This window comes from Fusarium vanettenii, assembly GCF_000151355.1.
Source record: "Fusarium vanettenii 77-13-4 chromosome 5 genomic scaffold NECHAsca_12_chr5_2_0, whole genome shotgun sequence".
In the NCBI taxonomy this organism is placed as follows: domain Eukaryota; kingdom Fungi; phylum Ascomycota; class Sordariomycetes; order Hypocreales; family Nectriaceae; genus Fusarium; species Fusarium vanettenii.
The window spans coordinates 1087506-1100181 of NW_003315872.1; the positions used below are offsets into that span (position 1 = coordinate 1087506).

General features: G+C 54.6%; 5 protein-coding genes across 5 annotated transcripts; 2 read left to right on the plus strand and 3 right to left on the minus strand.

Annotated features, from left to right (window-relative positions):
• Nucleotides 1–1129: 1129 nt before the first annotated feature.
• Nucleotides 1130–2793, plus strand: NECHADRAFT_80162 (uncharacterized protein; the record flags this gene model as incomplete). Its single annotated transcript, XM_003047995.1, has 6 exons — nucleotides 1130–1240; nucleotides 1303–1305; nucleotides 1381–1390; nucleotides 1488–1538; nucleotides 1633–2282; nucleotides 2344–2793. The coding sequence occupies 6 exons, from the start codon at nucleotides 1130–1132 to the stop codon at nucleotides 2791–2793; spliced, it is 1275 nt and encodes a 424-aa protein (XP_003048041.1).
• Nucleotides 2794–3176: 383 nt separating this feature from the next.
• On the minus strand, nucleotides 3177–4281 carry NECHADRAFT_39914 (uncharacterized protein; the record flags this gene model as incomplete). Its single annotated transcript, XM_003048199.1, has 2 exons — nucleotides 3177–4079; nucleotides 4132–4281. The coding sequence occupies 2 exons, from the start codon at nucleotides 4279–4281 to the stop codon at nucleotides 3177–3179; spliced, it is 1053 nt and encodes a 350-aa protein (XP_003048245.1).
• A 217-nt stretch (nucleotides 4282–4498) lies between these two features.
• NECHADRAFT_69132 (uncharacterized protein) lies at nucleotides 4499–5507 on the plus strand. Its single transcript, XM_003047996.1, has one exon. The coding sequence runs from the start codon at nucleotides 4602–4604 to the stop codon at nucleotides 5388–5390; it is 789 nt and encodes a 262-aa protein (XP_003048042.1). The 5' UTR covers nucleotides 4499–4601; the 3' UTR covers nucleotides 5391–5507.
• Nucleotides 5506–8125, minus strand: NECHADRAFT_60884 (uncharacterized protein). Its single transcript, XM_003048200.1, has 6 exons — nucleotides 8005–8125; nucleotides 7816–7903; nucleotides 7690–7760; nucleotides 7407–7639; nucleotides 6443–7352; nucleotides 5506–6389 (listed from the first exon to the last, which is right to left on the minus strand). Exons 1-6 carry the CDS (start codon nucleotides 8050–8052, stop codon nucleotides 5586–5588), a joined length of 2154 nt encoding a protein of 717 aa, XP_003048246.1. The 5' UTR covers nucleotides 8053–8125; the 3' UTR covers nucleotides 5506–5585.
• A 502-nt stretch (nucleotides 8126–8627) lies between these two features.
• Nucleotides 8628–11241, minus strand: NECHADRAFT_69142 (uncharacterized protein; the record flags this gene model as incomplete). Its single annotated transcript, XM_003048201.1, has 1 exon — nucleotides 8628–11241. One exon carries the CDS (start codon nucleotides 11239–11241, stop codon nucleotides 9043–9045), a length of 2199 nt encoding a protein of 732 aa, XP_003048247.1. The 3' UTR covers nucleotides 8628–9042.
• Nucleotides 11242–12676: the final 1435 nt, after the last annotated feature.

A 12676-nucleotide genomic window follows, 5' to 3' on the forward strand; every position in this document is an offset into this window, starting at 1 on the left:
ACCCGCTACGAGAGGCCCAGCGGAAGACCCAGAAGGGGACGCGCGGTGAACAGGCCGGAGCAGACCGGAGCATTGAAGCGCTTGGAGAGAGAAGAGAGGGTCGGATGCGGTTCCCGACGGTTGATGAGAGCTTCGTTTCTTTTCTGGTGAAAGTCTGCAGGTGGTACAGAGCGGATCTCATCCGGTGGGAATATGTGTTTTGGCGATGGCGGTAGTGTTGAGTGGTGTGCGTGAATAGAGACGGACGAACAGGAAAAAGCCGGTGTTCCAGGAATTATGTGTGGATGGACCGGGAGTTGAGCAAACCCTCCATAGATCTCCAGATTCCCGGATCTTAAGTCCCCTTGTTGTTTTGGGTCCGGCTTTTAGAAGCTCGGATCCTGATGCCCCGATCTAGGTGGGCGATTCATAACGGGGGTTCTGAGCTCCGTCGTCCGTTCCATTGATCCAGCATTGACCGTTGCTTCGTTTCATCAATGCGCATGGTGATGAGACGAGGAAATGACTAAAGTCACTCGTGAGAAATGGGTGAATGGAAATGACACTCTACAGTGGACAAAAGGAACAATGACCGACAAGGGAAGGAAAATCCATCCCGCCTCAGGCGCACCACTCAGCTGGACGCACACATGAGACACAGATGGAAGGAACTGCCCACGCCCACAGGGCATGACAGACAGCCCAGACAAAACGCCCGTCCGGCAGGGTGCGAGCAGCGCCTGAGACTGCCATTCTTAACACGCCGATGTCCGGGGTAGCCCCACTGTATTTTCTCCGTCTCCAGGGCACGGCAGGGCATGGCCCGCCCACTGGCCGTGACTCCGTGAGGTGAGCTCGAGCTGGGCAGGAACGGACTGCAGAATGGCACATGCACCGAAGAAAGACCCCATCAGTTGCAGGGGCCTCGAACCATATGCAGCCTCTTAATTGGCTGAGAGCTTCCTACCCTTCCTCCGTGCAGCTCCGATCGACTAGACACCACGCTTTTGCCCACCTCCACCATCACATCGCCTCACTCCGCTCACCTTAATCCGCCTGACTCCTCCTGTCCTTTTTCTTTCCTACTTCTCCCTCTTCTCTGTCAATCTCCCCTCCTTCATCAATTCCTCCTCCCATCACCACCTTCATAATGCTGTCCACTCTCCGAGTTGCCAGCCGCAAGGCTGCCCGTCCCGCCCAGTTCAACCTCGCTGCCATCCGTGCCGCCTCTAACTGGGCCAACGTCCCTCAGGGTCCTCCCGTATGAAGCTCCCACACTGCCAATGCGCATCTTCCGTTTCCCCTCATGCTAACTTGTCACAGGATGTAAGTTGTTTCTTGCGCTCTTGAGCTTTTTGTAAGCTCCGTTGTTAATCAATCGCTTCTTTCGCACAAAAACAGGCCATTCTGGGTACGTATGATTCATACTCCGTTCCCCCGAACAGAGGGGAATGGTGCTCGAAAAAACACCTCATCACCAAGCGCATTGGTGCTAACCCCATCTCCAGGTATCACCGAAGCCTTCAAGGCCGACAAGTTCGACAAGAAGATCAACCTGGGTACGTCCGACGTCACCCCCACGCCATTACCCTCGCACCGACCGCGGAGGCTCCCCGTTGTGTCCGAGCTTAATCTGACTCGATCCGTTTACAGGTGTCGGTGCCTACCGTGACGATGCTGGCAAGCCCTACGTCCTGCCCTCCGTCCGCGAGGCTGAGAAGAAGGTGGTCGAGGCCAAGCTGAACAAGGAGTACGCCGGCATCACTGGTGTCCCCGAGTTCGCTCCCGCCGCCGCCAAGCTGGCTTACGGCGCCAACAACCCCGCCCTTGATCGCATCACCATCACCCAGACCATCTCCGGTACTGGTGCCCTCCGAGTTGGTGCTGCTTTCCTCGCCAAGTTCTTCCCCGGCGAGAAGAAGATCTACATCCCCACCCCCTCGTGGGCTAACCACAAGGCCGTCTTCAACCACGCCGGTCTCGAGGTTGAGCAGTACCGCTACTACGACAAGAGCACCATCGGCCTCGACTTTGAGGGTCTGATTGCTGATGTCAAGGCTGCCCCCAACGGCAGCGTCTTCCTCTTCCACGCTTGCGCCCACAACCCCACTGGTGTTGACCCCAGCCAGGAGCAGTGGAAGCAGATCTCTGATGTCGTCAAGGAGAAGGGTCACTTTGCCTTCTTCGACATGGCCTACCAGGGCTTTGCCAGCGGTGACACCGACAAGGATGCCTTCGCTGTCCGTTACTTCGTTGAGCAGGGCCACAACATTGCCCTCTGCCAGTCTTTCGCCAAGAACATGGTGAGTCTCGGACATGCTCGGGTTTTGTTCGGTATCGTACAGAATGCTAACAAATTGACAGGGTCTCTACGGTGAGCGTATTGGTGCCTTCTCCATTGTCTGCGCCGATGCCGACGAGAAGAAGCGTGTCGACTCTCAGCTCAAGATCCTCATCCGACCTCTGTACTCCAACCCTCCCATCCACGGTGCTCGCATCGCCTCCGAGATCCTCAACAGCCCCACTCTGTACAAGCAGTGGCTCGGTGAGGTCAAGGAGATGGCTGACCGCATCATCACCATGCGTGCTCTCCTCAAGGACAACCTCGAGAAGCTCGGTTCCAAGCACGACTGGTCCCACATCACCAACCAGATCGGCATGTTCGCCTACACTGGTCTGACCAGCGAGGAGATGACCCGCCTTGCTGAGGAGTTCTCCGTCTACGCCACCAAGGACGGCCGTATCTCCGTTGCCGGTATCACCTCTGAGAACGTCGGCCGTCTCGCCGAGGCCATCTACAAGATCAAGGGTTAAATATTGTACTGACAGTAATGAGGAGGGAAGTGGAGGATAATCCAACGGGACATTGGCAGGGCTACTGATAGACTCTTCCCTTGGGTAAAAACAGCTACGGTCATGAAAGCTGCAGGGATTGGATGGACTGAAAAATACCCCTAGTCTTGGGTTTAGGTCGGGCTGTCTGGTCTGATGGATAACGACGAGACGAAAACTGAAAATATATGTACGAGTAACCTGAAAAAAAGACACGGGCCTCGTGCCTATTTACCTGCTATTCTAATGGGTATACGCTGTGAAATGTGAAAGATGTAAACAAAACAGGCTTCGCTTCCATACATGAGATGAGACTCTATCATCTTGATGCCCAGGCATGATGTAAGACAAGACAGGAGTTTCTCTCATACATTTAGTCGATCAAGATCTCCTCTGACATCTTCCATCTGTCGTCCCATCTCCCTATACACCCGCGACATCTCTCGCATCATTCTCTCCTTTCCCTCACCGCCCTCAACCCCGACGCCATACTCGCCTAGCTCAGCCGTCAAGCCACGGACACGCTCCTCACCGCGGTTCTTGGCATCGCGAAGATGAGCGCCGTAGTTCTTAAGTGCGGCGATCGCCTCGGGCGAGTATACGGCGCGACGAACTGAGGATGCAGCAATGGCGGCCTCGGCGTCGTAACGACGGGCATGTAGCGAGACCTCTGCGGCGCGAATCTCGAGACTGCGCGCGACGACGCCGTGTTTGGCTTCGAGGGCACGGATGAGAATGCTGAGAGCTTGGCTGGCGGCTTGGAGGAGGGAGGTCAGGGTAGCGAGGGAGCGAAGGCGGTGGGTCGAGAGATCGGTTTCGGCGGCGGTCAGGTCTGAGCGGAGGTTGGAGAGGGTACTGGGTAGGGAGGCGATATGGCGGTGGAGGTAAGACGGGTTCGTAGTCGGGTGGGCGATTCGCGCAAGACCTAGGGCTGAAGAGCGTAGGTTTGATGCGATGAGAGGCGCGAGACTTGGGAGGAGTGTCTCAAGGTCGGAGAGCGGAGGGTGGGCGAAGAGAAGCTCGAGGGTATCTTGCGGGAGAGGCGGGATGCTGGCGTCTAGTAAGGGAGGTAGGACGACAAGAAGGTCGAGGAGTGGTTCAGGAAGTGTAGGTGCCTGCTGGGATCTCGTGTCTGGCTGTTGTTGGTTCTGCGGTGCTCGAAGACGGGAGGAAGCTTTTGTCGCTGGCGGTGTGCTTGGTGTTGCTGTCGCTACGGCGCGTGTGAGGATGTGGTGTTTCGCAGAGGTCAGACGTCGACGATCCAGTTCCTAAAGCCCAAGTCAGAATCAGTCATGCATTGTAAGATGTACATATTCTTACCTCTCGAACAACCGCCCGCTCCTTGGCCGCGGGGTCCTCCTTTGTAGAGCCATCAGGATTCAGAATGACATTTGTGAGTTTATTGTAGAGATTTGAAAAATCGGGATTATTTTGCAAAACTGCATCATCAACGGGCGGAAAAGCCGTCATTGCGAAATCATCAACAACATAAACAAACAGACTTGCATTGAGTTTATGTTGTATTAGTGAAGCTCTCACCAACCAAGCTAAAGTGGGGTCGCCTGATTGGATTGCTCTCCCATGTCTCCGGGGCCGGAACATCAAGCGCTTCCGAGCAAGCCCGCGGGGACCCAAAAATCTCAACACCAAGAAAGTCGAGCACGATAGAGATATCGGACGGAACGATCTCTGACGGTGTGTGATTCGGATACCCGCCCGCCCAGACGCCAATTGAGGCCAATGCCTCGTTCTTGAACGAATCACCACGATCAAGGCCTCCCCCCGAAACAATGGCATCCTTTGCCCCCGTGCGGCCGGCCCTCAGGGCAGCCCTCCAACCATCAACGACAACCTGCAGCATCCTCGCCCGCCAATTCAGCACGACTCTCCCTCAGCAGACAAAGACCATCAAGCCTCACCTCCTCCCCTCGCGGCTGATTCCTCCCTACCCCTACGGCGAGCGCCGGGTCTACAAGCAGTCGAACCGGGGCCTGTACGGCAGCGCCCGCATCCGCTTTGGCAACACGGTCGCGGAAAAGTACAACAACAAGGCCCGCCGCTTCTGGAGGCCCAACGTCCACGTCAAGAGCTTCCACCTCCCCGCCGTCGACGCAAACGTAAAGACCCGCTTGACACTCCGCGTCCTTAAGACCATCCGCCGAGAGGGTGGCCTGCAGGAGTACCTCCTCAAGAGCAAGCCTGCGAGACTAAAGGAGCTGGGACCTGGAGGATGGAACCTGCGTTGGTTGCTGATGCAGTCGAGGGATATTCAAAAGAGGTTCAATGAGGAGAGGGTGGCGCTGGGCATGCAGCCAAAGGAGATTGAGAACAGGGACGATGTTATCCAGTACGCTCTGGACTTTGCCACGCCTGGTCCCCTGAGCATGCGCAGTCGCCAGACGCTATCCGAGCTCAAGGCCGCCTCGGTCCATGAGTTTGTACTGGGAGATGAGGATCTGGCGGATCTCGAGGGTGTTGAGGAGCTGACGGACGAGGAGGAGGCGCTGCTGTTCAAGGAGCTTGACAAGGCAGAGGCCGACCTCAACACGACGACGACAAAGGACAACGTTACGGTATAAATGTTTCATGTATTATATGTACCAAAAGCCCCTTGTTTCTCATATCAAACGCCAAAACAACCCTTGTATCACCAACCGCCCAGAAGCTCAAGATAGAAAAAAGACATATTCTTTTCATGTTTTTGGTCATGTTCTCATTTCAGGAGCTAACTACACAACATACATACAACCTCTTATTCAACATGGTATCATTTTTTAGAAACGGAGATCCCATCCAATCTTGGGTCCCAGCTTGGGAAGCTCATCCGCCACGCTCTGCACATCCTTGTCACCACGACCACTCAGGCAGATGACCAGATCCTCGCCCTTCTTCATCGTCTTGGCCAGCTCAATGGCACCGTAGATGCCGTGTGCCGACTCGAGAGCGGGGATGATACCCTCAAGCTGGCTCATGAGTCTGAAACCGAGGAAAGCCTGGGCGTCAGTGGCGGCAATGAACTTGGCTCGCTCATTATCCTTCCAGGAGCTCAGCTCAGGGCCGACACCGGGGTAGTCAAGACCAGCGGAGACGGAGTGTGTCTCGGAAATCTGGCCGTGCTTGTCCTGGAGGACGTACGTCCTCACACCGTGCAGGACACCCTTGGAACCACCGGTGAGGGTAGCGCTATGTCTTAATGTCTCAACACCGTCACCACCAGCCTCAACACCCAGGAGCTTAACACTGGGATCGTCTTCGAAGGGGTAGAACATGCCGACAGCGTTGCTGCCTCCACCGACACAGGCCACGACGGCGTCGGGGAGCTTTCCTCGCTTCTCGAGCATCTGTTCCTTGGTCTCGCGGCCGATGATGGACTGGAACGTCCGCACGATGGTGGGGAAGGGGTGAGGACCGATGGCGGAACCGATAATGTAGTGGGTGGTTTCAAGGTCAACGACCCAGGCGCGGAGGGCCTCGTTGACGGCATCTCGAAGGGTCTTGCTTCCAGCCTCAACAGCGACAACCTTGGCGCCGAGCAGTCGCATACGGAAAACGTTGAGAGCCTGTCGTCGGACATCCTCCTATAAAAGTGTTAGTCACTGTATCACAGAGTCGTGAAAGCGGGTAGACCTACAGCGCCCATATAAACTGTGCACTCCATGCCAAACTTGGCACAGACAGTGGCAGTAGCAACACCATGCTGACCAGCACCGGTCTCAGCGATAATGCGGGTCTTTCCGAGTCTTCGAGCCAGGAGGAGCTGTCCCAGAGCGTTGTTGATCTTGTGGCTACCAGTGTGGTTCAGATCCTCACGCTTCAGCCAGATGTTGGCGCCGCCAGCGTGCTCAGTCAGACGATCAGCCAGATGCAGATGGCCGGGTCGTCCCATGTACTCGTAGTAAGACCGGTACTCCTCCCAGAAAGCAGGGTCGTCCTTGATAGCGTTGAATCCGTCCTCCAGTTGTGACAGACAGTCCATCAAGCTCTCGGGAACGTACTGACCACCGAACTCGCCGAATCGCTCAGGAATCTTGCCGTGCAGAGCGGCGAGCTGAGCAACCAGGGCACTATCCTCCTCGGCGCTGATATCGTTATCCGTCACAGTTGCCTCGACAGTGACATTGTCTCCGCTAGGCTCCTTGGCTCCGGCAACAGCCTCAACGAGACCAACCTCCCGGGTGTTCTCCTCCGAATCGCGGCCCGACAGATAGGCGCAGTACTTCTCAATATCGGCGAGAGCCTGACCAGGCTCGGCGTTCTTGATAGTTGTGATAATCTGGCTGCCAACGACGACACCATCGGCAAGGGTAGCGACACTCAGGAAGTGTTCACGGGTGCTGACACCGAATCCAACAGCGGCGGGCTTGTTGCCGCTGTACTTCTTAACTCGCTCCAGAAGAGCGGGGAGGTTGGCATTGAGAGTTCCGGTAGCGCCAGTAACACCCATTCTTGATACGACATAGATGAAAGAATCGGCCAGTTGGCAGAGAATCTTCATTCGGGTATCAGAAGTAGCGGGAGCGATGAGGGGGACGTAAGAAAGGCTTGAATATTTGAGTCAGTATCAAGTCTCGGTTTCGCTGTGTGGTTCAACTCACTGGCCCTTGTTGCACAGCTTTCGGAAGGAGATGGCCTCCTCGGGAGGCAAATCGACAACGATGAAGCCATTGACACCAGAAGTCTTGCAATCCTCGAGGAGTCGCTCCTCACCGTAGCTGAGAAGGGGGTTGTAGTAGCCCATGAGCAGGACAGGAGCCTTCAGACCGCGGTCTCGGGCCGCCTTGACCATGCCGAGGGTGGACTCGATCGTGACGCCATTGTCGAGAGCAATCTACACCAAGTCAATTCCCGCCCATTGATGTTTCCAAATCTCGTACGAACCGTGTTGGCAGTCTGAATGGTCGGGCCGTCGGCAATTGGGTCGGTAAAGGGAGCACCGAGCTCGAGAACATCTTTTTGTGTGATCAGCGCAAAAATCGCAACGTCATTCGGACCAGAGGCACTCACCGGCACCACCCTTTTCCAAAGCCAGGAGGATATCGGGGGTGTCCTCAGGCTTGGGATATCCAGCAGTGACATATGATACCAGCGCAGACTATATTCAACCCATTGTCAGTCCATTACGACTCCCGATGAAAAAGTTGTGACTCTTGTCTCTTTACCCCGCGGAGGGGCAACTTGAGAGTGTGAACTGACCCTGTTCTGCGACTTGCAGCGCTGGAAAGTTTGTCTGATGGCCTCCATGGTTCTAATCGAATGTCTTGTTCGTCGTAGAAGTTGATTTCTTGACTTGTAGACTCGAAAAAGGATGCTGGCCTTGGGACTCTTTTTAAGAGAAAAGAAAAAAGTCGGGGAAAGCGAATCAACGAGTTGGAGTTTCCTTTGGTGACTGGAAGTTTACGCCACCCGATTCCGGAAGAATGCTCTCCGCCACACTTCTGGCTCGATTAGCTCCTGCCGCCGCTGCTCCTTCCTGCACGTCGCCTGCACCTGCATGTTCCGTCCACACTCCGCCCTGCAGCGGGCATCCATGTACCCCACTCCGGCCCCGGACTTGCCTAAAACAGCAGTCATGATGACAACTCCGGACAGCTTGGAGGACATGGCACTCACCAAAACACGTTACATGGCCGTTGGAATGGCATGGATTAGCGGATCTAACTTACGGTTTGTATGATTCATTGTTGGCAGATGGACGCCATACCCTTGAATCATGCACCCCGGAGGATTATGCATGCGCCAAGCAGCTCCGGGCATGGCCGCCGAGGCGCCAACATGACTTACACGCGACATCACCACGACATACGGACTGCATACGTGTAGCCATCAGTTGTTATTCTTGTCTCAATCTAGGGCTAGGAACAATCTGGTTTGCCATCGTGACTACAGTATGTGATGTGCAGACCCGCGTGAACCCAGACTCGGGGTCGCCCCTTTTGATACGGAAGCCAACTGTTTGATGTTCTCCCTTCGAAGCAGTACAAAAACAAATGAAATGACAAGAAAAGATTTCGAGTTGCCTCCAGTTCCAAAGTATTATCAACGCCGTCCATGCAATGTCATCATGATCCCCTCGTCGCTTTCATGCAGTCATACGTTAGGGAGAGTATCTTCCGGCACAAGGTCCAGCCCAGACCGGGAGTAGCGAGAAAAACTGCAACAAAGAAAAGATGGAGAGAATCTTGACGCCTCCCTCCCATTTCCCCTTCAACCGGTCAATGGGCTCCAGACTTCCTAGTACTTGCCGCTTGTCGAGTCGAGGTAGCCGTAGGAGCTGCTTCTTTGGTTGCCCTCGACCTGCATGGGACGACCCCCTGTTGCGCCGGACATGAGCTTTTCGTCACCTCCGCTCGGTGCTTGTCTGTAGCTGTCTTCCTCGCCTGAGGAGGATCCAAATCGAGGGAAATGCATGACGCCGCCGGGGTTGGTCTCGTCGTGATGTCCGATATGGGGACTTGCGTTGGGTCGGTTGTCTCCGGTGTAACGCATGCCACCTTCAGCACGGCCTTTGTCGGGCGAGACCATGCCAACCAGTGTCCATACAACTCCGATAAGTACCACAAGGCAGTAGAGAAGTAGCAGGCCGGTGGAGATGAGGGCATCCTGGATCAGATTGTTGTGGAGCCAGTCGGTGACAGCCTGTACAGCCCCCGTGACCTCATCAGTAGTGACGCTCGACGGGGATGCAAGGAACGTGTTAAGATCCGAGTCACCATCAATCGAGTCCTTGGCACCCATGCTGAATGTGTTGTTCTCAAAGAGGGGGAAGTTGACTTGGGAGTGGTCGTGAACCCAGGTGAGACCCTTTTGCACGCTCTCGATCTTGATGCCGATGACGCAGTGCAGGACAGTCTTGATGGGGTCGAGGAGGATGGTACCCTTGAAGGCAGTGTTGAGGCCATCGTCCATAGTTTCAAGGAAGGTGTTGAGAGTGTCGTTGACGGCATCCGTAGCGTTAGTAACGTAGCCGAGAACGTCATTGTTGATGTCGTCGTTGAGGCCCTTGATGACACCGTTGGCGCCATTGGCCCAATCGTCAGAAACGCTCTCCAGGCTCTGCACCACGTCGTCGGCAAAGGCGCCAACCTGGTCAGCCAGAGCAGGGACTTCGTCTCTAACGGCCCTGAGAAGGAGGAACTGGCAGAAGCAGGAGAAGAAACCGGCAATCGCGAGAGACAGGACAAACAGGGCCGGTACAGAGGTGGCGTAGGCGATGCACCAACGCACCAGGATCTGCTTCTTGCCCTTGAAGCGAGAGGCGACCTTTATTCCCCACGTCGCGGTCATGGGGCGAGAGGCGATGTAGACAACATCCATGGAGTCGAATTGGCCCTTAGCAATGAGACGCGCATGCTGCTGCTGTCTTCGCCAGCGCTTGATCTCGAGCCAGGCCATGGGGACGATGGCAGCCACGGCCAGGATGACAAGGACGACGATGAAGATTGTCTTGGCCTTGGCGATGAGCTCAAACAGGTTGGTGAAGAATTCGTTGAGAGCGTCATTTTCAGAGCAAAAGGTCAGCTGCTTCTTCTGGGCCAGAGGGAATGCATCCCGATCGAACTTGTAGTTGCTGTAGGTTTCGTTGAGAGCTTGGCGAACAAAGTTGAAAGGCTTGGAGATGGCCTCCTCGGTCAGGTTCTGGACCTCTCTGAAGTCGGGAAGATCCTCTTCGAGTTGGCGAACGTCCGAGACAAATGTCGTAGAGTTGAGGTCAAAGTTCTTGAGGTCTTGGATGGGCTCCGTGAAGTTGACCTTGGGGATGTCGGGGATCAGATCACCAAAGACGGAGTCCTCAATGCCCTCAGTAACCTTATTAATGCCATCCTCAAGGTTTCCGGCAATGTCTTCAATCTCCTTGGAAACCTTGTCGATGATCTTGTTGAACGCCTTGGTGGCATCCTCGGTGACATTAGCAACGACGTCAAGACTACCGTGGACCATGGCTGTGATGAGACAGACGTAAGTGGCAGTGAGGAAGTTGATGTAGAAGATGATGAGGTTCTGGACACCGACGATGATGAGGTCGAGCATGTACACCATAGCCTCGATGGACTTTTCGATGCCAGAAGCCGCAAGCTCGTTGACACCTCGTGACAGGTAATGAGGCATGGAAGCCATGGCGCTTCCAACATCTTCGACTTTGGTACAGGCCGAGAGGGCCTTGGTTCTGGCATCCCCAACATTGTCATTGAGGTCGGCGATGAGGATGACGACTCGAATCAGGACCAGAAGGAGGAGGATCGTCCAGCGATTCATCCAAATCTGAGAGAGTCTAGACCGGAGACTGAGGTACGGAGTAACGGTAGGAGCAGTATCAGCGCGGGCTTCCTGAACCTTTCGCATCTCGGACATTTCGATCGACTCTGTCCGGAGGGAGTCAGGGACGGCCGGGTAGACCGGCGGATCGTCGGATTGTTTCCGTGAGGAGAACATGTTGAATCTATGCGTGTTGGTATCTCTGAAAGATCAAATATGAAAATAGAGAAGAGAGAATAGAAGTTGAAGGGAAAGGCAGAGGATGATGCCAATATTCGAGTGATCCCTGGATTAAGACGGAGGAAGTGTGACGATTAACTAGACAAAGAGAGAGATGAAAGAAATGGGACAAAGGAAAATTAACGGCCGTGAGCAAAAGATTTCCCGATCTAGACTCTATGATTCCATGATGACCTTGTTTATTGTTGTGAATGAGGGGAGGTGAGAGATTGTGTGTGTGAAAGAGGAAGCAAAATGTAGAATAATAGGACAATAGGAAGGGGAGCAAAGACAATAAGGGAAGTTTTGGCTGCAAGGCGCTGCAACTTACCCCATGTTAAAAACTCCACTATTGGAACCTCGAATGAATGAGAATTCCCCAAATAGGAACCAGACTCAGAACCGCCCTCAGATTTCCTTTCTCGCCTTTGAGCGGCTGGCGCTTAGACCTTGCAAAGTGAGGTCGGGTTAAGCGCCCGCCCAACACCGGTGGCCACTCACGACGCAGTAGGAGGCCTGAGTAGAAGAGGCTTCAAACTGAGCCGAGAGCACACAAAGAATACGGGCCGCTCAAACAGGTCCGAAGCTGACGTCTCCTTAGCTGACGTTTCTAATAGAATGGGGAGGCTGGAGTGTTGATGAGTCTTTTCAGGCCTTGGGCTATCGTTGTTTGACTTGTCACTTGAAGTGGCCCAGCCGCCTCAAGCACGGATTGTTTAATAGGTCGTTCCAAAAAGAGAAGAATTGACAAACTTGCACAAATGAGAAAAAAAGTCACAATATCACGGGCATCAATAGGCAACCTCCAAGTGAATGGGGTGCAAACCGAAGCGTAGATATATAACAAGTGACTCACGCAGATGAGCAAGGGGGTAAAAACACCACGGAACGACGTCGTGAATGGTGCCCACCGGAAAAGAAAAGTCTCACCATCAGGCACGGCAGCGGAGAGCAGGTCATTTTAACTGATAGGGAAACGACGCATCTTGATTTCGGGCAGAGAGTGACGCCATTTCGAGCAGGTCCCCCCATCGCTGTGCCCGAGGCCGTGACCGACTACGGCATGCGAGATGGGCGAATAGCACCGAGACCCATCGTAAAGTAACTGGCGATAGCAGGGTCTCTCAAGAAACAAAAGGGCGCCATATTCCAAACGGATAGGATCATCTCCAACGCAGCCCGTGGTGGTGAACGTTTTCACGGTGGCGGACCGGGATGTCGTCGTGAAGAGTGTGGGAGAAGGCAACGCCTCAGGTCCAATCAAGCCTTTGTTCAGCCCATTTATCCCTGGTCCCTGGTCCCTGCCACCCCGGAAGGGCTTCTAAAATAGGTCAAAGGGTCCCTCCAGGGTCTTTGGCGAACAAGGGTTCACGTGGCCGACAACCGCCGATCT